Source organism: Rhea americana, unplaced genomic scaffold (assembly GCF_003343005.1).
Source record: "Rhea americana isolate MKP2758 unplaced genomic scaffold, rheAme1 scaffold_153, whole genome shotgun sequence".
In the NCBI taxonomy this organism is placed as follows: domain Eukaryota; kingdom Metazoa; phylum Chordata; class Aves; order Rheiformes; family Rheidae; genus Rhea; species Rhea americana.
This window is the reverse complement of record NW_028185628.1, coordinates 517,630-541,623: the sequence shown is the minus strand read 5'-3', so window position 1 is coordinate 541,623 and position 23,994 is coordinate 517,630. Positions and strand designations below refer to the sequence as shown.

The 23,994-nt window shown below is 33.0% G+C and overlaps 1 protein-coding gene across 3 annotated transcripts in view; it reads left to right on the top strand.

Moving 5' to 3' along the window:
* KIAA0825 (KIAA0825 ortholog) overlaps positions 1-23,994 on the top strand; it is a 248,946-nt gene that overhangs the window by 19,791 nt on the left and 205,161 nt on the right. For all 3 annotated transcript variants that reach the window (XM_085299732.1, XM_085299730.1, XM_085299731.1), the window contains one exon: positions 13,409-13,548. In XM_085299732.1, the coding sequence (XP_085155858.1) occupies positions 13,418-13,548 (131 nt within the window). In that variant the 5' untranslated portion in view covers positions 13,409-13,417. The remainder of the gene's footprint in view (positions 1-13,408; positions 13,549-23,994) is intronic.

Sequence of the window (23,994 nt, the reverse complement as noted above, 5' to 3'; positions counted from 1 at the left end):
MCAGTTTTTCACCTGCACAAAAGCAGTAATGAAGTTAGAGAGAAGTAGGGTTACCCTGAGAGAGGGAAAAGCAAGCTGGCTGATCTGCCATTTCATGGCCAAGCATTTATTGGCATCTAGACAGACTGTTACCTCTTTTGAGCACTGACAGGACATACTCCATTGTAAACATCATTGTGTTATAGCTGCGTATTATGTAGCCTTTTGTTAACTTTTGATGATGGTATAAAAGTGTACAAGTGAGAGCCAGTCACTTTGAAGCAACTTAGAAGCTTTTTTTTTTTTACCCTCAATAAATTAATTTCATCTGGGGACAAATRGTGACAAATGTCAACTACATATCTTCATACTAGCTTCTCTTTCTCAATGCAGTATCATAGGTAATGTTATCGTTCAGTGGTCGTATTCTTTAAATGCTTAGTGTGCACAAATACTTCCAAATGCAGAATTTCAAAAATAGCACAAAATATAGAATACTATTTAGAAAAACATTTGGAGCTCAGATTACAGTTTCTGTTACTGGGGAATTACATTAGGTTAGTTTGGGGAGGGGGTTGTTTAACAGAAAGAATACAGTGAACTGTGTTGAACTAACATTTGGGTTAGGGGGTTAAGTTTAAATGAACAATAAGCTTGGGTTTCCAAATAATGAAGGTAAGTATTTCTAAAGTTTTCAAAGCGTTCTTTTTTTTTTTTTTTCCTATCTCTTTGCGTCTTTAGCTAAAGTTAACTATCCTTTAACTATTCTTTTTCATGTCATATATTCAGTTTTTGGAGGTGACTTACTACGCTATTTGCTCAAATTGAAATAAACAAGTAGGTCAATAGCTGTCAAAGTGTGGTTTATGGTCTATGAAGCCATGATAAGTGGCATAGGGTGTCATATTGTCTTTCTTTAAAGAGTCATTTCARTTATATTTGATAAGAGTACATAGTTGTCTATATAAAAAAAAAAGACATTCAGAAGTGATTCTGGGTCATATAGCAGCTATTTCAAGGTAGAAGGCCAGTTGGATGTTTTGAGAGGTAGCAAGTACCCTTTCAGATCCACATATAATCTTTTTTGGCCACCTCCCGTTTGTTTCTTAGTATCTATTTTTCRTAAATATGGCAGGTTAGGATACGCAAAATAGCTGTACACTTTCTACCTTTATTGTTTTACTTTGACAAAGCCAGGTGACTTACTGTATTTTGCTTTCAAACAGAAATAGACCTTTCTTTTCATAAATATATCTCAAAATAAGAATTCTAACATCTAACGTCTAAGCTCTTCCTAAGCTTGCTCTATTTAGTCACCTTTCTAAAAAAAAAAAAAAAAAAAAACAGATAATAATTTTTTAAGTTACTGTTTATTCAATTTGTCTTTGTTCTTGCAATAATGTTCTGTGATAGATAAGAGTAAAATGCTGTCACTCAGGCCTCGGATTTTGGGGATTTGTCTGCCTCTTTAACTGGCTATACTTGATAGAATTTGAGAGTTGTATGTGAAGAATACAGCCAATGAGAAACACAGTAGAATTTAAAAGATTTCACAACCTTAGAAAATACCAGCAACTCATATATTTGGCAGTATGGCAATATTTGATTCTGAAGAGAGAGAACAATAGCATTTTATTCRTATAATGTTTATATATTTTTAAAGTTTGTAAATATTTGTTTATAAAATGTTTATTTGCAAAATATTACTGATTTATTAAATTTAATTTTTTTTCATAGAAGTACCCTWCTGCTTACGTAACAGAGGAATTTTTGTTTGAAATTTGGAATGTTTATCTATATGAATATATAAATAGTTACAGAGATCTTAAATATAAGACCTGGAGCAAAAATGAAGAACAAAGTGAATACAAAGTCCTTTGCAAGACAAATTTAGTAAATCTTTGGTCATTATTGTTAAAAAACTAGTGTCCTCAAAGGTATCATACTGAATTTTGAAGATGAAATACAACTATTGAAATACCAAATGGAAAATTTTATTTCTGGCTTTAGGTATAAATTTCAGTGTAGCCCTGTCTAATGAACTGTTCTGAGTGCCTCAATTTTCTTTTTTTTTTAAAAAAAAGAAATTTGAGAACATTATTAGTCAAATATTAGTTCTTGAGAGAATATTACCCACCAAAAGAGATGTGATACTTCATCCTTCTGGAAGTTCTCGGTTTTCTTTTGTACAAAATTCAGCACTGCTTGAACTCTCTTGGTCGTCACAAATTTAAGTGGTTTGTGCACCTGGAACTTTTTCAGTTCCTCTCAATTATATAAAGCAATGAATCTGTTCTTACACACATTGCTTTCTCATAGCTATGGGTCTTATATCATACACAGTTTTGGCACTTAATCTTTTCATTTTCTTCAGGAAGAATCTGTAAACACCTTCATATTGTTGTCTTGATTTTTTAATTGATTTTTTTCCTTCCTCCCAATCTGTGTTTCTGAATAAATTCTCATGCAACATGAGGCCACGATACAAAAAGTAATTTTTGGAAAAATTATTCAGAAACAGAAATTTAGAGGAAGGCGATATGATTCTATAATTTGAAGGAGAAGCATCTTTCTGACTGGTATACTGTGTGCCAGTTACTTAGGTCCGGATTCTGAGTGGGGTTTCAGAAGTATCTGATGAAACTCGCTGGATTTAATCATGTCCTTTTTGTCAGCTGAACACTTTTGAGTGCAGTAGCTGATGTTTTCCAAAGAGGTTTGATGTCAGGAAATTTCTTTCATGATCATTTCACAGCACTGTCTTGATTGTTCTGAGAGTTCCTCAACTCCACTGGTCACTCATGAGGCCTTTTGACTGATGAGTGTTAGCACAGAACTTGTAGCTCAGGTTACTGATGCATCTGAAGAAGTGAAAGGACCACAGATACCTTCTCATTGTTTCCTTTGGTACTAGGAAGAGTGGAGTCAAGGAGACTCCCCTGGATGTGGCAGAGGTTGGTCTTCAGTACTAAGTCCACTTCTAATGTATTTAGTGTAATTCGTTCCAAAGGGTCTTACAATCTCCATCAAACTGCTTTTTTTCTGCTTTTGGCTATTGGGATATTTCCTACTTAAAACATTCCAGATGTGATTCATCTGACAAAAATAAGCATCCTATGTGGAATTCAGTTGCAATCAGTTAATTTTCCCACAGTACACAGTAGGGAGCCCTAAAGACCTCCCCATCCTTATGTTTGGTAARGTGGTTTCCAAATGCTTTATCTAGATGTCCAGGCAGTCCCTTGGCTAGTGGATGTTTTTACATAAGTCACATTGTGATCTTTTCTTACTCACACTTTCATCTGGTAAACTTTTTGCAAAAGGAGACTTTGGAGGCTCTCTCTCTCTCTCTTTTCCTGTTTCCCAAGGCCTCCATGTAACACAAATCCAAAAAAATAAAGGTTGTCTACGCAGAAAGTAGTAGCTGTTACCACTGAAGGCTGAAATCAGGACCCAGATTTGTTTGTCATCATGATCCCTTAAGGAGGATTGATCTCTGTCATATGACTTTGCCAAATACCAACCTCTTCCTGCACCTGGCATTTAAGGATATAGGGTTGTGTTAAGGATCTATTGTCATGTTAAGCAGGGTTAGTATTGYCATGTTAAGCATTAGGCATTATGACATGAAACCTTAGCAAATGGAGTTATGCAAGCAAAAAATGATTAAAACTTTTCCACATTCTCCAGCTTCAGAAAATAGGACTGCTTTTTGAATGAGTGATACTTAAATGTTGCAAGCCTTTGTCTCTTTGTCAATTGCAAATTTTGATTCGCTTCAACCAGTCATTTACAGGGGTTTTATTTTCTGTCTGTCTAATTACTTTCATGAAATTTGTAAGTACATAATTATCTCTGATGCTTCTACTCCTCTGTAAAACTTGGCTGAAACTGGAAAGAGRGTGAGCCTGGGACAGTGGTGAGAAAGATGCACAGACATTGTGGTTTCATAAGCYGCATTTTCTTTGGAAACTAGGTTGAAAAGCAAGAGCACAAAAATTGAAGTAGAGGAATAGGAGATGAGAAAGCASWTAGTTAGTATATTAAATAACAAAARGAGTTTAGTACAAAAACAAAGCATGAAATAACTTCTTTCCACTTCAAATATGTGTGCCTTAAAAAACAAAAGGTGTAAACAGAGTGAAGAGGAAGATGTTATTATAGGTGGCATGTCATTGTTGTGTCGCTTCTGCTACGGTGAAAAGCCTTTTTCTGAAGGGAAGGCAATGTAGATGTCTTGAAGATTGTTATAGTCTTGCTTTATCYTCTTAAGATTTGTTATGTAACCAAATTTTCTCAACCAAAATATGTTGTGTCCTTCCTGGATTTCATCATGAGTTCAGTGATATACTTTGAATGTGGGCAGTGCAGGTTTCTCAGGAATTTAAAGGTGAAAATTATTTCTTTAAATAAATCTTATTTGATCAAATGATTGCTTTGAAGATTTGGATGGGAAACTGACCAAGATGCTACACGGATGTGCCGGTCCTAGACCTGGGGTATGGAGGAAGCAAGCAGATGAATATTATTCAAACAAGACCTTATCTTGCGAGCTTGAAAATATCTTGACACATACTAGATCATGTATACTCCGGCATATATAGTGATATATGCTAAAAGAGATACATGATAAAAGAGAGTGTCATKACTTTGTATTTTCTTTTGTTTTTAAGGGAAGGAGAAGCAGGAGCTTAAAGGTGCTTTTGAAGTTGAAAATCATAGGTAATAAGAATTTGAAGAAACAATATGTGATTGTTACCTTGTAATATCTTAATGATATATACTATTATATAGGAATTTTTAATGAACATTATTGTTGTGTTAAGCACTAGGCAAAATGGCATGAAACCTTTGCAAATTAAGTTCTGCCAGCAAATATTGATCCCAACTTTTGATTTAAGAATTGGAAGATTTTAAAAAATGTGTTTGGAAAGGGGAATTTAGTGGACATGTATACAGGTGTCACTAAGACTGCATATGACCCTACGAGGAATTTAGTAAGAAGCTTTAATAATATTCTGAGGGAAAAAAAAAATCTGTAACATCTGTACCACTAAACAAGTCTTAAGAGTGTGCATACGCAAGAGAGGTCTCTAGGGAGGATTTCTGTATTTCATTTGTGTAAAACTGACATTTTTCAGACTCAGCATTAAGTTGAGAAATACTGGCAAAAATGAACATTCAAGAGTGTACAGACTGAAATGGAGCCTACCATTTAAAAGCAATGGTCACAGACTTGTGTGTATTTCCTTTTAAATATAACAGTTTCACTTGAAGGTTATTTTCTGTTAAAATTCTCACAACTCTGTATCTGATTTACTGAACTATAAGACCTGAAAGATCTTGAAATTGGTWTGCTTTAAATGCCATTGTTCTGAAAGAGTATTATGTTGGGATGGAGGATTTTCCAATAAACAAGAAAAGAAAAGGCTTTTATAGGCTAGTATATAAGTATCTACCATGTATTTGCAAGGTTTTTACTTGGAAATAGTATATGTTATGTTCTTTCACAGTGTGTTACAAGATCAGTTCTTTCACTGCATTGCTTATAAATCTGTGTAATTTTAGAAATTAATGACAGGAAAGATAGGAAGGCTGTAGTATATGTTCTTGAGAGCACAGTTCTGAGTGGGATTTAGGAGCTTATAACATATTGTCTTCTCGTTATATGTTTCTACTACATCACAAGAGGTGAGAAAACCTGCATGTTCTCCCTAAATACCGTTTCCTGTTGCCACAACTGGAAAGAGGATTTTCAGTGRCTGCACCGGTAGTCCCATACATAGAAGATTTCTTATATTCTTGTCCATAAGAAAGAAATAATGCCATGCAGTCCTCCTGGGGAAAGTAATTACTAGTCTCAGACACCTTCCTGAACATACCAGTATGCAAAATTTGCTCAATACTTATGATCTCCAGCTGTAACAGTAGAAAATAAATGAAATTCCATATGCTATTTTGAAATTAGTATTCTAGTTATCATGTATTTTCTTGGCAAACACCATTAGTCAAAAAAAAAGATGATGAGAAAACATAAAGAAGGTATTTGTAACTAGGGTTCTAAGCATGTCTTGTCTATGCATTGGTGATACTTTAGTGTACTAATTAGTGATTAATTTATAATTGAAAATAATTTTTTAAACATTCATCATTAATAAAGGTTATCTATTTCACACTGAGATTAATCTATGTAGTCTTAGTGGGTGACWGTGGCAGAAGAGGATAGAAATATAATGCATGCAAAAATGTTAAGGTATGTGCATTTTTTTATGCTCTGTGTTTGTGTGTATGTGGCCATGGCAAAAATTTGGATTCTTGAAATTTTGGCACTCAAGAGCTACTCAGAAAATAGTCATTTCTTCTTTCCTTAAGGTTATGAAATTATGTTGTGCTTTATTGCTTTCTTCTGAAATAACTCCTTAGGAGTTTCTTTGCAAATCCAGATGGCATGTTCCTCTTTTGAAGTCATTGCCTTTGACCAATAGTGTTTGATTAAGTTTATGCAAATGAGAACTTTCTCCTTGTCTTTGAATGTCTCTTACCAATCACAAGTAGCAGAAAATCTAAAAAAGGAGTGCTGATTCCTTTGCTTTATATTCTCAGCAGTTTACTTTGTGTGACTCAAAGAATGGAGAAGAAGCAGTAACAAGGATTCATGGATCTTCATTTTAAATTCTTGCATGTACAAATGTCTGGAAAATAGGGCTGAGCAACATATTTTGAAGAACCCGGAAATATTAAAAATAATAGGATATACTGTACTATCCCCTCTCTCTTATTTGTCTTCTTTTATAATAGCAGAATTTAGGAGGAAAATGGGTCCAACATGATTAMAAATTTAAGTATAGGTACTGAGAAAATTTCTATGAAAATTACTGAGGAAAAAATGATACGCCTATGGTGAATAATAACTGATAAATTGAAAACTAACATTTAAATATAAATTTATGGTAACAGTAAATGCAGAAAATCTGAATGAGGCACATTACTAGAGATTTTTAATAAAACTTGTTTCAAAGTTATTTGCAGCATACAAAATGCCATGTAAACACTATCCTCATGAAGACTATTTTTGGTATACATTAGATTTTTTTTAATAGAACTATTTTTGTAAAAACTGCATATGAAAATCAAATGGGAAGTGGGGAGAGAGAAATCTGGCTAGCCAAATTTTAAATTGAGATCTTCTGTACCTGCCTGTACACCACTAATGGAACCAAAAAGGTTATGTTCTTCTATAGATGGAAATTTTAACTTTTCTCTTTTATTTTAGTAGTCTTTATTTTTAAAAGTGATACAATTTTGAGAGGAATTTTACTGCAGGAAATTGGGTAAAAAGCTCTTAGTATGTCAGAGTAGAGCTCTAGAAATTATGATTTTTAAATTTACTTCCTGTGCAAGTCCTATGCATTTTCTGACAAAACTTTAAATATTCAGAGGATGTGTCCAGAACAATAGGAATTTCACACTGAATTATATTATTTCAAGCCATTGCCGTCTCTTGTTGCTGCCTGCCATGTGGTTGTAGATGACATCTTCTGTGCTTTAAAGCGGCTCGGAACAGTTGTGCAACTAAAGATAGATGAAGGAAATCAAAGTAAAGATGATAGTTTGGAAGTATAAGCTGAGTGATGAAAAATCTTGTAGTCAATTTTTTTATCCCCTTTCGTTTTACAAGGATAGTACAATAAAAAGAGATCTCTTGTAATATAAAGAGGCAGTATCCCCAAAAGTGCCTCAATGATTTGGCTAATTCTCTCTACATAAACCTCTGCAGTTTGCAATATGCCTGTTGTCAAATGACAGGCATATTGACATTCTCTTTTTTAAAATAATGTTAATAATTTTCTTTCATTGTCTTGAATAGAAGTAGAATGCGATCTCTAGGAGAAAAAGAAGTCATTTAATGTTAAAATAAGTTTTCAAATAATTAGACTGGTTTTAAAATCACAGTCCAGAAAACTTGATTGCCGTGGTGCTTTGACTATGCTTATGCAGCACATGAAGTATGAAATAATACTGTATGTGAAGAGCAACTTGCTAAATGAATAAATGTATTAGGTATTGCCCATCTTTTAGCATTTTACATGTGCATGTTATTGTTTAAATTCAAAATAAGTTATTTAAGTTATTTTGAAATATATTAAAAGTATTTTAARTATTTGGAAGTAAGTTTCTTGTATTAAATGAGCTAYAACAGTGCATTGACATTAACTGAAAGAAATTAATAAAAGGAAAGGTCATGTATTCTTGTTGAAATGTTGAATGACTTTTTAAAGACTTTTAATTGTGGAGTTGTAAACTCKTATGATACAGCTTATACAACTCCAGATTTAAAAATCAGTGATTTGAACAAAACAACATCAGACTACCATTTCTTTTATCTGGTTTATCTATACAGTGTCTGCTAGTTGTGGTGAATAATAGAAGTTATAATACAAGCAAAAAATTTGTTTCCTCAGCAAGTCAGGAAGTCAATAACCAAATTGAAGATGTCTTTTTATATAAAATACATCATAACTGACCCTTTATCTTACTCTCCCGCTGTCACAGACTTGGTATTTCATTCCCTGCAATCTATGTCAAACTATTCATGTTTAAATTATTTGGGATTAATTTATTTAAGATTGTTAATTGTTGATTTTCAACCTGCTTGGATACATATGTTATATATTACCTCACATTCTGGCCTTGATAGGTTAGAAATATTGGSAATCTAGACCTCTTACTGAAGTATACATGATTCATTTAATGTGGCAGCCCATAAATTGTTGATTCCATTAAATACCTACCAATGTTTATAAGTACTAGGATTCTGTTTAGATTATGTGTAARTTTGTGTAATTTCAGATTATTTCATACACACTGGATGTGTATGAACACCTACCTCTGCATTTCATTGAACAATTAAGTGTTTTTTCTTCTTTCTGAAGACCAACGGCTGCTTGCTCAACTAGATGCTATAGTGCTTGAAGACAGTGGGCCAATCTCTCTTTCAATCTACATTGTATGAAATGGTATATGAACTAAGACTTCTTGGTTTACTTAGAGTTTGCATTAATGTATACAGGGCATTAGAAAGCCTAAGAAAGTTTAAAGTTTAGTTGAATGTTTAACAAAGTGTAATCAAACATTATTAACAACTGTGTCTAAACTTACTGCTTCAATTCTGCTGTGATTTTCTTGAATAGATATATACTATAATTTTTTTCAAAAGGGCCTAAGGACCCTGCTAATTAATTTTCCATGAGACTTAGCAATTGATTCAGAGGAAATTCTAGGCAAACATAATTTTAAAACTGTGTTTAGTTGTTTTTTTTTTCCTCAGCTTTGTGTAACTATAATACAAGATTTGCCTTCCATYCTCCATGATTGATGCTATCCTGTGATATCTGAAGCCTATCGAAGTYAAAACAAGGATCCTAACTGGCTGAAGTGCCATAGCAAAATAAATGAATATCAATACTGCATATTCTTTGATAAATAAATCTGACAACATTTACAAAGTTACTAGAAAAACTGAAATGGATTTGTGTGCTGTAAAGATGGCCTAGCAATGTTTTACCCAATGTAACGAAATACTACTGTACTCATAATTTATATTTACAAAGAAAATCCTTTGTCAGAAAGTATGAGGTGTCTATATACCTGCATTTTTACAGTATAATATGACTCTATAAATACAGTTATTTATACATGTGTACATKTATATTATACATGTATACGTTCAATAAAAGTGTTCATACAAAAAACTACTCAAAATGAATGTTTATTAGAGTAAGTATAACCATTACCTAATCTTCTTAGAAATCCCATGGAATTTTGATGTATGTTTGTAATGGAGAAGTTTCACAACAATTATRTTTATGAAATTTTTGCAACAGAATGGAGAAACATTAAATTTGAACTAATTATCATTTTATAGAGGACTTCTGTAAAAAGATTACTTCCTTTTGATTGACATGGAAAAAGAGAATAGTTAAACAAGAAGTGCTCTTAGATGGTAAATGCTGTATGAGTTTAAAAAGCAAGAAATATATGATTGTTATACCAATTTGAATATTCCATAATGTTTCTTCAAATGGACTTAATTGTTCTTGACAAAAGTTAATTCTTGCTTTTAGACGTGTTATGTGTGGGGAATTGTTACAGTAAACTTGCATTAATACTGTGGGTTAAAATACAGACCTGAAAATTATTTCTTTTTAAGCTACCTTGTGCATAGCCTAAGTATTTCGAGTAGCCACCAGAAAGATAGACAGTTGCATCATTTTAGTGTTGACGAATGGGCTTTTAGTTTGTTTTAGAAGGAACTTTACCTGTTATGGGTGGGGATCCTTCAGAAGTTACATGTGAAGCAGCTTTCTATGGCCAATTATTTCTCAGGCAGGTTTTCTCAGAACATAGGATATTTTACTGTGATAGCGAGTAGAAACATGATGGAATGATACTATTTATGCAGCATAATAACAACTGTCAGATTAATCTCCTTTTAGAAGCARTAAGTTATTACAGTCTAAAATAACTTGCAAAGAATTTGTAGTTTCAAAATCAACTTCTTCCCTCKTATCATTGCAAAGATGAAAAACGTGAAGAAACAAAATTTAATTTTTGCCATGAAAGGAGGAGGGCTGCTTCCTGCTGCTTGTCAGGGCTGGTGCCTGGGGCCGGGCTCTGGGGGCTCCTGGGGCGCCGGGGCGAGCGGGGCAGGCGAGCACCCAGCCCGGAGCAGCAGGCGAGGCTGCGGTGGCCAGGCAGGTCCGAGGTCCGGCTGGGAGCGCAAGGCAGCTGGTGGGGATGAGCCGGGTCGGACGCAGCCCCGCTGTGCCCAGGCAGGGCCGTGGGGCCGGCCAGGGATAACCAAATGTTGCTTTTTCCCCCAKAAACCAAGACTGAAGGAAATAATTACCTTGTTTTGACAAGTGAACTGAACAAGTATGACATAGAAGTCTTATAGGCATGCATACATAAAAACTAAGCTGTCATGTTTACAAGGCGATTTTTTCGTATGATGAATTTGTTAAACAGTAACTGGTWTCTGTGTGGAACACAGGAGTTTTTTGGCTAACCTGTAAGGAAAAGACGTAGGGATATATGTATATATTAACAGATTTTGATTGCAGAACTATTTTATGAAAATGATTCACTAATGCTTTTTTTTTTTTCACTACATGTATCTATTATGCAGTACATTTTACACCAAACATTGACTGTTCTGCAAGCATAGATAAATAAAAGATGGGTTTGACTTAAAGGTATTGCAGTGAGGTCTGACGTATTTCTTAAGGGTGTAATTTGTGTGACCGTGATTGAATATAAATAGTATCATATATTAGTGAACTGCATTTTCAATATTCCTTTTATCTCACAATTTCTTAAAGGGCTGTTTAATCTTTTTCCATTTTTCCATTGGTGATAGAATCTCCCCAAGTTGGCATACGGTCTTTCTGCCAGCAACTGAGTGAACTATTTCAGCATTTGGGAGAGTGCTTTTTACTTCTGCTTTTAATTACAGTGTCTCTAATTGCAGTAACATCTGTTAAGATAGTTTGAATCTTATGTTCAAGGAGTGATCTTTCCTCGATGTGTTACGTGATGTATTTGGTTTACATCCAGACTTTTTAACCAGAAGGGTGCCCGAGTTTCAGCTACATTCCAAACTGTTGAAAAGTCTTTGAATTATTATTTGGAAATGAATATTCTGTAGCTGCTAAGGGTTTCAGAAAATGATATAGGCACAAAATATTTCTTAGTATCACGCTGTTAACTCAGGCTCTGCAGTACCCTGGGGCTCTAACTCTGTTTTGAAAGAACTAAGACGATCTCAGCAGTGATGCTTCTGCTGAAGAAATCTGCAGTTCTGCTGCTTTCAGGTCTACACTCATATTCACGCAACGCTGTTATCTTGACTTTGCATCTTAATCTGATGTTCTTTCTGAGAATGTGTTTTGACTGTTCAGTTAGAAACCCTCAAACCATTTTTCTAGTAGTGCCTCTAGGTAAATTCCCAAAAATGTGAATAAAGAGGGATTTCCTTGAAGAAGAAAGAAAGGTTATCTGCTAGCAACTGGTGTTAGAAAGTGTTATTTGTGCCACCACTACTGAAGATTCGTGTGACCACTTAGTATCTTTCTCCTCAGCTAAGAGTTTAAGTCTTTTGGAGATTTTGATTCTAAATGGGAATTTGCAATATCTGAGGGAAAAACAACAGTCTTGATAGGTTTACATTTGAATGCTGAGTCATGTACTGTTTTCCGGGGAGGCTCAGTGATGCCACAAAGCWGATTTATTGGTGAAAATGTGATGAAACCAATGTGAAAAAAACAATGTAGTAACWGGTGGATTTTTTTCATAACTTAGATTTGGCCCAGAGTGTAAATAAAACGAATTCTATGATCATTCAAGATTTCCTTGTATGGAAAATTGCATATGCGGTTTGTCATTTCTATTCTAGCTCATAGTCTGAAAAATTTGAAATAATCGTGACTGACCAACATTTTATTTACTTCACAAAATAATATTGCCTGTGAGTAAAACAGTATATTTCTTAATTCAGTACTGTAAATAAAGTATGTTTTGTTTTCCAAACATTATGACAATTTGGATGCACACATTTGTGCCTCAGATTGCTACTGCAATAGAAACAATATTAATAAATGCTAATAATTAGACATTAAATGTACTGGTACTGAGAAGTTTCCATTTTTATATAATCTTTCCTTAACTCCAGAAGCAAGTCATCACTGGCTGTCAAATGAATTTCATTCTTTCTTATCAGTAAAATGAAGGCAGAATTAAATTGCAGCTAATAGTTTTCTTCTGATATAAAGAATCCTAGGATCTACCTTCTTATTTAGTTTGAATAGGATAATGAGTTTCATCTGTGTTCTGACAAAGCATTTGTTGAGTAAATCTCAAGGTAAATATTTTCATGATTATCTCTCTTGTTTTATGGTACCTTATAGTATTTTGGTCTGAATTTTTTTAGACTCTACGTACTTGCAATAGTGTGCTTAAATTCCAGAAAGCAGGTTCTCCATGGAGAAAAATTATACACACATAGAAAATGAATTTACCCACTAACATACATTTTTTGTTGCTGTTTTTAGATATTTTTAAATTATTGTAGTAAGAATTTTCTTTCTAAATCTTAAAGAAATATAGAATGAAGAAACCTACTATACTTACTGAGGGGAAGATAACTCATTTTTAAGCCAAAAATGTAAGCTATCATAAAATGTATCTCTGTATTTTTTTACTGATATCTCTCAATAGAACTCTACTCAGAAGGAAGAGTTTCATTATTCAACACTGATTTTAAAATCCCTCACAAATATATTGTGTTTATTAATCTAATTGTTGCAAAGGAGCAAAATGTTGTATAATTTGGTGCTTATAGTCTGCATTTTTTTCCATATGTATTTTACAGATTCTGAAAATGGAGTGGGGAGGAGAGTATTCTCTTGATTCTTCCAATTTAGACTGTTTGTTAAATGTTCTCCCTGGAGAATTGGAGTTTCAACAAATCCTTAATGATATTGATGAAAAAATAAAGAAGAATTCTTCTAGGTAAGTGTTATTTTCTTTATATACAAAATATTAGTGAAAGCCATTATGTTTAGAATGAAAAACAACTGTTCTCTTGTTTCTTTTGTAGTTATAGGTTAAAATTCTAATAATTATTTCAGTAACAATTTCACCATAACTACCATAATGATTTGAGTACCTAACGCATTTTTAATGCCATATAATTTCCACACTTTAGTCTTTCTCGGTATGGTATTTTAAAAAGTACTCTATTTTAAATAGTTCTATAGAACACCTTTGTCTTAGGAATTATTGTAGAAGGTGAGATAGATAAAGAAGAAATTGTGTATTCCCATGGCAATTGTATTTTGTCTAGCTATGAGGTAGAAGTTTTATTCACTAAAAGAGGTGCAGGAGTTTACAAAAAATAACTATTTGTACCCATAATGTTTTTTAAACATTTCTCATGAAAGTAGAAAAAGCAAGTAAGTTAATAAATGTATTATTTGTTAAATAATCCATTATTTTACATCTTTCAGTTAAAATATTGATACTATAATAGAGAAATGTTGGTGCTATAATAGAGGAGTTTCTAACTAGCATTTGTTTTGTAATATATTTCATTGTTTATTTTGTTACATATTGGTTCATAAAAATCAATGCTATAGAAACACTGGAGTACTGAATAAATTCTTTGTTCGTTCTGATTTTTTTGTATCATTATAGAAAAATCATCCAACTTTCTGTGCATTCTTTCCACTTTGAAAAGTAGCAGGAGTTTTTGTGGTTGAACTCTTTACTATCTGTAAAGCACTTTCATCTGTGGAARTGCTCTTAAGCAAGAAAAGTAATCACTGCTGGGAAAAGTTAGTGTTTATTCAGAGATATAACAAGTAACATTTTTTATATAAGATATTGGGAAAAATTGCTTTTGTATAGCAGTGCATGTCATACAAATGTATGATTTCAGAGAATGCATCTGATGACATCTGGTTTAATATTATTCTAACGAAGCCCAAACTTGTGAGAGGTCTTTGTCCACTGCTCCCAAACAGCTTTCCAAGGAAGAATAAACCTTGCTGAAAACTGWTTTAAGTGATCTCTGAATTGCTACTTTATTGGTTGTACCAAGCTGAGAGATTTTTCAGTCTTTGTATTATTCATATCCCACTTTCTGCACAATTTTCTTTTAGAAAARCTTAGTGTTTACAAATGCTTAGTTGTGACAGTAATAATCTCAGGGTTGCAGTAATAGCGAATACCTGTGAGGTATGCTGTTTTAGACCCCTCTGTAGTGCAATTTCATATTGCAGTTTCCAAGCTTTTGATATCAGTGAAATGTTGATRTGTGCTTTGAAGATTTTAGCTGATGTTATCACGGAGTTATAGGTATTTAAGTTTTGAGTTGCTATAGTGTTACAGATATAGAAAAAAACAGCATCAGTATTTTTGGCAGATATATAAACTAGATATTGTCACCTTTTCAGCTACCAGCTAAAATTGATTTTTGTCATTGTTAGGCTGRGCCAGTCTGAAAATTTGGATGATAATTATCAAGATGAGTCTTTGGGATGGATGCCTTAATATTTTTGGGGTTTTTTTTTGTTTTGAATATATGTAAATGTATGCTGCTGGTTGAGAAAACTTTTGAACTTTTTRTGAAAAGGGAGGCTAGCTGTTAGCTCCTTTTAATAGTATTTTACATCAATTAATAACATTTTAAGGAGTATTATCATAACAAAAGAAACTATTTATTTTTTTAAGAAAGTTGTGAGCATCTGTCATAATTTTATTCCTACAAATAGAATGGCATTCAGCTATAAGTTCTGTAAGACCCAAAGGGTATTTTATCCAAARAAAGCAAGAGATTGCATTAGGGTGTGCTAGCACAGCTATGCATGTCAGGAAGAACTTTGTGTTTTTGCTGAACTGACACACTAGCTTTTTGATAGATTTTCATAAGAAAAGTCAGAAAGTAGCCCTGTGGTTACTAGGTAATATTTTGCTTCTATAATATGTCAGTTTCAGAAATGGAGAGGAGTTTAAAAGAAGATGGACAGCAGCTGATGTGACTTTTAAATTAAAAAGAGTATTTTTATTGCTAATATATTAGGGGTAGTATGGAATGAAATCATTTTCAAGTTACCATTGATCTTTGTAAGTGGTATGATAAGAGCAGCTCTGTGTGTTACAGTGATGCAATTGGAATAAAATCTATTTTCATCAGATAGATTTATGATTTTATTATACCACAGAGAATAAACATAATAGTATACATCATATATATATTTTTAAAAATAAAACAGTGTAAAAAATTATGATCCAAAAGTGTGTAAATCACTAGAGCACCCATTTATTGCCTTCTAGCTGAATAGCTTTTATAAAATTGTGTGACACGACAAATCAGATATGCTTTCSAACAGTTGAATTACCTTCTGGAGTTTTGTATTGTACCAATTCTATTTGGTGGCATAACAAAAAAAAACAACAAACAAACAAAAAAAAAAGAGGCCATTGGTGGGAAATTGTTCTATTTCTAAGTTTTAAGGAAGTAAGTAAGTGGCTCATTCATTCACTGTTACATAGCAGAACTCTTATTACAGTTAAATGTCAACTTTATTTTTACAGTATTTTATAGAGGCAGCTAAATATGAACTCTCAAAACCATTGTCATTRCTGGTATTTTTATGTTTTTATGTGCCACAATAGGCTCAGATTATTCTAAAGCCTGAAGTTGTATTCATAATTTCATCAGGACTGCTATTTCTCTTCTGTCTTTCCCCTCACTTACACTGTTTTTCAAAAGAGATTGAATTTTTGTTCTCTAATATGGAAGTTTAAGAATTCTTAACAGTTAATTTATGAAAAATCCACAGAAGTAAAATTTCAGCTGATTTTTTAATACTGCTATTAGTAATTGATACAACTACAGAAAAAGAGGTGACTGAGAGAGTGAACTCTTTAGTAATTGAAGTTTTTTGTTTGTTCAGCTTTGTCTTTTTCCTTCAATGCATGATTGGCTGCTTTTTAGTGGTGATATCTGTTATAGGAGGCTGTAGGAAGGTGCAAGGTATTCTAGGTCTTCTGCAGCAGAATTACAATTCAATTCAACAAAGTTATTCACTAATAACTGTACCTCTTTCTTTARTACATTGGAGACTATATCTTTGTGAGGCTTAATTTGACCTCAGTCTATTACACTTCAACCTGACTTTCTGTCTGTTCAACAGCAATTCRGTCATCTGGGAGAAGAGTAAATTGGTGATGGTCTGTTTCAAGGACCCCAGTAGAGTCATGACTAATAAGTACTTACAACATTGCAACTTGTCTCCTAACTGTTTAATATAAATTGTAATTATTATTTGATCAACTAACAAGATCCTTACCTTGCAAACCTTAGAATATCTGAGAAGTGTCACAGTCAGAATGGTAGTATGACATTTTCCATTTCCTCTGGCTGTTGACTATACCTGCTTGGAAATACCTCCCTGCATCCATACCTCACGATTAAGGGTGGGAGAGGAGTCAGATAGGTTCCCAAGCGCTCCTGTCGCATTCCGTTCTCCTGCAGCAGTACTGAAGCATGCAAGGGCTCGTATTATTTTAAACTGAGTTGTGCTGCAGGAGGTATGTTTCTCTTTTTTATTTTGAAGGAAATTTGTAGTTCTTCCTTTCTGGAATCTGTCGTTTTTCTTACACCTCACTTACTTGTTATTCCGGACAACTAACAAAGTCTTGGGATCTCCATGCAAAATCTCAAAGAGTGGTTAAATATTTGAATTTTCAAATAGAGCCAATAAGACAAGAGGTTATTATGTTGATAATGCTCACTTGGGCCCAAGATTTATCATAGCTCTCAGAGAAACTTTGACTCTCCTGTGTGTATTTTGCCTACTTATTGTAAAAGTACATTCCTGTGGTATTTAATTTTGAATTTTGTACTTACTAAAGATGTTAGAATGATGTTACTAAAATCTTTATCAGAAGAGTATCTGTCTACCCACCTACACTGTGTTAATTGCTAGAAAAGAATAATTGAACTCAAAAAGGAATGTAATTATTTTATTCGCTTTCAGTCTGTGTCAACTTTGTTATGATTGATTACTGAGATCAGGATAGTTGCTCCTTATCATCTTGCTAGCTGGGACAGCACAGAGCTCCTCAGAGGCTGACTATTTTAGTAGATACCCATTCTTAACTCCATTCTACAGTGATTATAATTATGTCAGTGCCTAGTTAGTTAGCTGTCATGTACAGCTACAKAAGCTATAATCACATCTTTGACTGCATTGTGAAATATCCCATTTCATATCATTTCATATGAGTAAACAGAAGACAGTGTTTTTTACCCATTATTTCTCACTGTCATGTTCAGGTCAGTGGAGTTAAAAGACTCCTACCTTTCACTACCAGTCTTCTGAAATAACTTATCAAGACAAAGCTTACATATTGTGAATATAAATACCTGAAGACTTTAAAATAACATTGGAAGTTATTCTAAAGATATGCAGTGGTTCAGTTAGAAATAATGGTTCTGATATGGGAATTGTTGGTAAGTTTCACTGGTTGAGGTATAGCAAATTCATAACTATTGTACTTATTTCTGATTTCAACTATATAAAGTTCTTTTATAGAGTCAGTGAATATGTTTTTAAGTGGCTAAATTGGAGATATAAAATAGCTTGCTAACTCCTTGAAGCAGAGGCTGCTCCTCTGTTTTAAGTTGTAAGGTCCAAGGTTATAATAAGAAGAATTTGAAGTGATTTTTGCAAGGCTTCTTGCATTGTAAGAAGACTGCCACTTTTCCAGACTCATATTTTAAAGAATTTGTTGATTTTTAAAAAAGGTATCAAGACATATTTGTCTTAACAGCACTTTTCTAAAGAGGTAAAGTTTATGCAGTTGAGTCTTTTTGTCAGTTCTGTATTGCTGCTTAGGAAATAATGAAATGAAGTAATATGCTTATGAAATAATGTTATAAAAGAATATGAAATGAAACAATGAAATATGAAATAATACATTTGACTTCATTTATGAAAGAATACGTTTAGCTTCATTTTTATTGGTCTGGTTTTTTGGAATATAATTTAGATATGAAATATGAATAAAGTGATAGGAAGTGTGAAATGCTTACTGAAGGCACACACAAATATTAGGTGATAACACAATTCATAGCAAAAGCTGCTTTACTTCCCAGGTTTCTCCTCTGCTGTTGAGGTTATCACTRTAAAGAACACAAAATAGATGGAAGCATTCATTAGCTTATATGGTTGGGTTAGTAAGAGTAAGAAAACAGGCATTCCAGAAAGAATAAGCTGCTGATTCGGTAGACTAGAATGGAACACCATAAACGTTATAGTTCTAGAACTATAATAGTCATCTTTTTTTCCAGAATTTCTGAAATCTTAGCAAATAACTTGTACTATGAGTATTACTGTAAGTTATCAGAAGTATCAAAGGAACATGACAAATGATAAATAGCCATTTTTGTTAAGATTTCTTGTTCTATTCAAGATCCCATTGTCAAAGTACTCCCTATATGAATCTTTATGATTTTTCAGCTAGACTGTATCTAGCAGTTTAAAAATTTTACCCAAAACCAAGTCATATTTGTGGCTAAATTGCTGTTTATTAACACACAGTAATGCTTAGGCACCAGCAATGACCTCACCAATGGCCTGTAGATCATGGGACATTTTCTTAGTATTTTCTTTTTGGTAGGTCAATTTTCATAAAATAGAACAAGATGTTTGCTTCCACATGGAAGAATGTATACTAAGGAAGATGCTTGTGCAAATTATACTGGTATAAGTTTCCCTCAGAGATCTCTTATTACTCATGGTGTACTCATGGTCTTCTGACATAGACAGTTTTCCAAATGATACGATGAATTTTCTATAAAATGCCCTATTTTTTTTAGAAGTCAAACTTTTTTGGAATATAAATGGTAATAACGAAGTAGTGTTATGTTAGTGCCTGTCTTCAAAAACTGGAGGAACAATTATTTAACTAATTTTGAAACAGTCTAGATGTTCTTAATAAGACGTGTAAACTCTGATTCTACAAGGAGATCTGAATGGCTACAAGTATCTTAAGTGTAAGTAAGTGACACAAAGTTTAAAGATAATTTCAGTTTGTACTTGAGCAGTTCAAATTTAACCAATTTTGCTGTCGTTTTGTGGCTGTTCCATATGCTATATGAAATAAATTGAAACAATGCTTGTTAGGAATTGAAAGGAGTTAAAATTCATCCTTCATCTTACATACAGGCAATAGAAAATGATACATGGGGATAGCAACCTTTCATTTTTACACTGTTTTCCAAAATAACGTTGTATCAGGGTGACATTGCTTATACTATCAGTTCCATTATAGTGCTTGATCTGCAGCTCAAAGGTGCCCCAGTTTGTCAGTTGATGCAGTCACTTCAAAGTAATCTCTCCACGCAATGAGATTATTCCTAAAAACTGTCATTAATTTAATAAATAAGAGCAATTAGTTCTCTATTTGAAGAAAAAAATGTTCTCTCTCTCTACAGTGAGACTACTTACCAAACAGTACTGACATGCTACGCCAGAAAAGCACTCCTACTGTGGACACAGATGAAATAACAGAACTTCATTTAGTTTATGAAAAACCTCATCTCTAAGAAAGAGAAACTATTTCAGTGAAATCACAATTTCATTGGTCTAATGGTATACCAGTAGGACTAACTGTAATCATTGTTGTGCCCTCGGAGGCTCAAGCTATTCCTAGTATGAGACTTAGCGTATCTTTCTGGGAAAACTCATTAATTTTAGAAAAAAGAGTATGAGCTTAACTTTCAGATTGTTTTGCTACAGGGAAAGCTTATTTTTTTTCTTTGAGCTTTTGTATTGCAGTCCTAATTTAGTAGTTTGTTGACTATCGTTTTCTGTTTATGACTACACAATTCCATGAATTCAAAGGGGAAACATTAATGGAAGAAAAATTTGTTGAGGGCTATTAAATACTAAGACACTAGCTGTGCTCTAAGTCATCGTGTCACAAACTGCTAGAGATCATGAGACTATTCTGAGAAATATTGGTATATGTGGTCCTGTTCTTATGTTCTTGGCATCTCCTAATGACTGCTACTGGGAACATGTGGATTTCAGCCTGACCAGGCAGAGCCATTCCACTGTAGTACAAATGGGCTAATTTCCAACAGAAGAGTTAAGCACCTCCAGGTTAGGTACAGCAACATCTAACTTTGGTACCTGAACTCTAAAAACACAAACTGGATGCCTCATCTTTTCATTAGGGTTAGATGTTTCAAGGAAGATTCACAGAATGTAGATATGAAGTAAAGAACCAGTTAACAGTAGTAAACAGGGAAAAAACTTTAAGGACAAAACTATGTTTGATTTCCTGCAGATCTTGGATGCCTAATTTAGATACAGTCATGTCATGTGTGCAACCATATTTTATATTGACTGCACATGATTTTAAGACAATGCATGCTGTCATCTCAGAGGCTTAATGTCAGTTGACATTGTCTGGGTTGATGCCTCCATTTATTCAAAAAATCTAAACTTATTTAATTCACTGAACTTACAGCAATGTATTTTTTTTTATTAACCCTTAATGAAAAGTGATTATTTGAAAGCAAAAGAGATTGGAATTTAGTACTTACTATGGTTTTATATAATCATACTATTAACGTTATAATTCATTACATTTATTAAGCATGCTTTTTCCCATCATGTTTGTATACAGATTTTGTTTACAGTTTTTTAAACTTCAGCAAATTTGAAAAACAGACTCTTTTATAAAAAAAGAATGGGAATCAAAGACTCATTCTGACTTTACTAATATGAAATTTCAAAGGCTTAAATACTAGCCTACACTTTTTATCAGAATAATTTTAATCCTATTTGGCAGAAGTGTTTTAATTAAAATGAATGCTTTCTAAAGTCTGATGACATACATAAACAATGTTTTTTCATTGGTAACCAAATTCCTAGATGTTTAACGATGTAATTCATGTGATGGAATAAGCATCTATAATTAACTATGTTCATATAATATTAATTGCTGACAAAAAATAGAGAAATAGCAATGGTTTTAGATCATACTTAGTTACAACATGTTGTAAGTAAACAGTATGAAAATAATTTTATTCAGTGAAAACCAGTTTTAGTCCAAATTTGATGTTTATTTTATTGACATAAAAGGATTAAATAAAATGAATATAGTTATCATGGTTTGTACCTATACAGAGGTACACTGAAATCTATGTGCATAATCTTTTAATCAGTGTGAGGACAAATTACTAAAATATCTGGCTTTGTGAAGAGTACAGCTTAGTTATAGTGTGGCAAGATGAGTCTAAAAACTGGTTCCTCATTGAAGCAGATTGACATCGACTGACAAGAGTAGACCCTTTAAAATGCACAGTGCTTTAATCTATAGGTATGTAATCTTGAGTATGACTGAATAAGACACATCGGCCTGCCACAAGAAAATCCTTTGATACTGTTCCAAGGGTCAAGGTGTATAAACAAGGCATTTAGTTTCATAGTCCTGGGAACAGGTTTCACAAGTTAAAAGGATACATGCAAATCTTTTATCAAGTTTAGAACTGATATTCGTGGCTGGGCTATGCCATCACGAGACTGAGTGGGCCACAGGCAGAGAGAGATTGTTTTTCATGGAAGTCCTTTGTGCTCCTGATAAGGACTTTTGTTGCTGAGAAGATATTTGCTTCAGTGCACTTTATTTTGAACTCACTCATACTCAGAATTTTCTTGAAAAGACTTCATTTGTATAGAGAAAATTTTAGAGAACTTTGCCTTCTTAATTTTTTAAAAGTTTTTAAATACATTAGCGTTTATTACAGTTAGTGAATTTGGTTTCTGAAGATGATGCAGCCATAAAATGTGCATCTTCTTTTCAAAAGAGTAATAAACTTTGAGCAGTTTACCTCATGTCTGTTAAACATAAAGCAAAGATACCCATAATTCTTAAGCAATATAATTAAGTATGGAAGATGAACTGCTCAAAATGACTAGCTTATTTTAAGACAGTATGTTTTATAAGTTGTGTAGTCGCAATTATTTTGGAAACAGTTTATCTAAAATCTCTTTTTTTTTTTATCTCCCCTCCAAAATGTTGCTGTCATTCAGCACTTATGTACTTACTGCCTTTACATTCTTTATATATAGTCGGTGCATTTTTCTTTTTCAGGTTGTTGTTATTATTTACCACAAATATTTTAAAGAAACAAAAAGCACAAAGCAAAAACTGTCATAGGTGATATGTATTGATTCACTGGTTGCATTCACTGGATTTTAAAAATCATTCTCTGGAAAAAATATACTGCTTTCTTTTGTTATTGCATATAACTTAAAAATAAAAGGAAAGTACAGTCTACTGTTTATCAGTGAACTTAATTTAGTGTGATCATTTGGTTAGTTTTTCCACTAGTTTTCTAAAATGTCAGTTCACACTAACAGACTCAATTTCCAGAGCTATGGACGACGCTAATTTATTTTATTGCTGTTGATCAGAATGAGACAGTAAATAGCTAATAGGAATTTAGRGTACATTGCATAACATCCGGAAAAGGAAAAATATAAATCACTCAATAAAGGAGGAGAAAAACAAGTACATATTTTTTTCACATATTGAAACATTACTTCAAGTTGAAATAAGTGAAAAAATTACAGTCAGTACGTGATAAGCAAAATGGCCTTTCATCACTAATTTCTTGTTACAAATTGATATTCATTAATAGTGTTTGAAATCTCTATTTTACTCATATTCAGAACAGATTACCTTTTTAATAAAAATAGTTTTCTCCTGAAATATGACAAGTCATAGAAAATGAATCTTTCCATACAGACATCTTATGTAAAAATATTACAAAATTATTCTAGATTACACTTGAATTTTAAAAAATACTGTCTTGCATTTGTTTTTGAAAACAAATTTAGTTTAGTAGTTTTTTTTCACCGCTTGTAATACACTTAACACTTTGCTTTGCAAATTTTCTTCCCTTTTTTTTTTCCTTCTTTCCTCTTTTTCCCCTCTTGCACTTCTCCTAATCTTTTCTCATCTTGTCATCATCATCATCTTCTTGCCTGCCCTTCTCTTTCTCCAACCTTTATCAAAATTAGTCAAGTTTGAGAATGTTAGAGAACAGTTAAGGAAACATACTTCATCTTTATAAAATAGAGACCTGACTAGAAGTACAAGAAGTAAGCTAGTTGTCTGTCTTGCATTATGAGAATAGAAGCTACCCAAGTAAAATGAAACTAGTATCAGTTTTATTGCCAGCTCAGCTTGTATTAAACCTAGACCTACCTAGATTTAGTTAACACTATTTTTTCTAACTGAAACTGTATAAAATATTGAATATTGCCTTCTTAAAGGCAATATTGCCTTTGAAAAAGTAGTTCATGGATAAGGAAAAATTCTTTAGGACATCATATAGATTGCTTCTAGATTTTTCTATTTCGTTCTTTT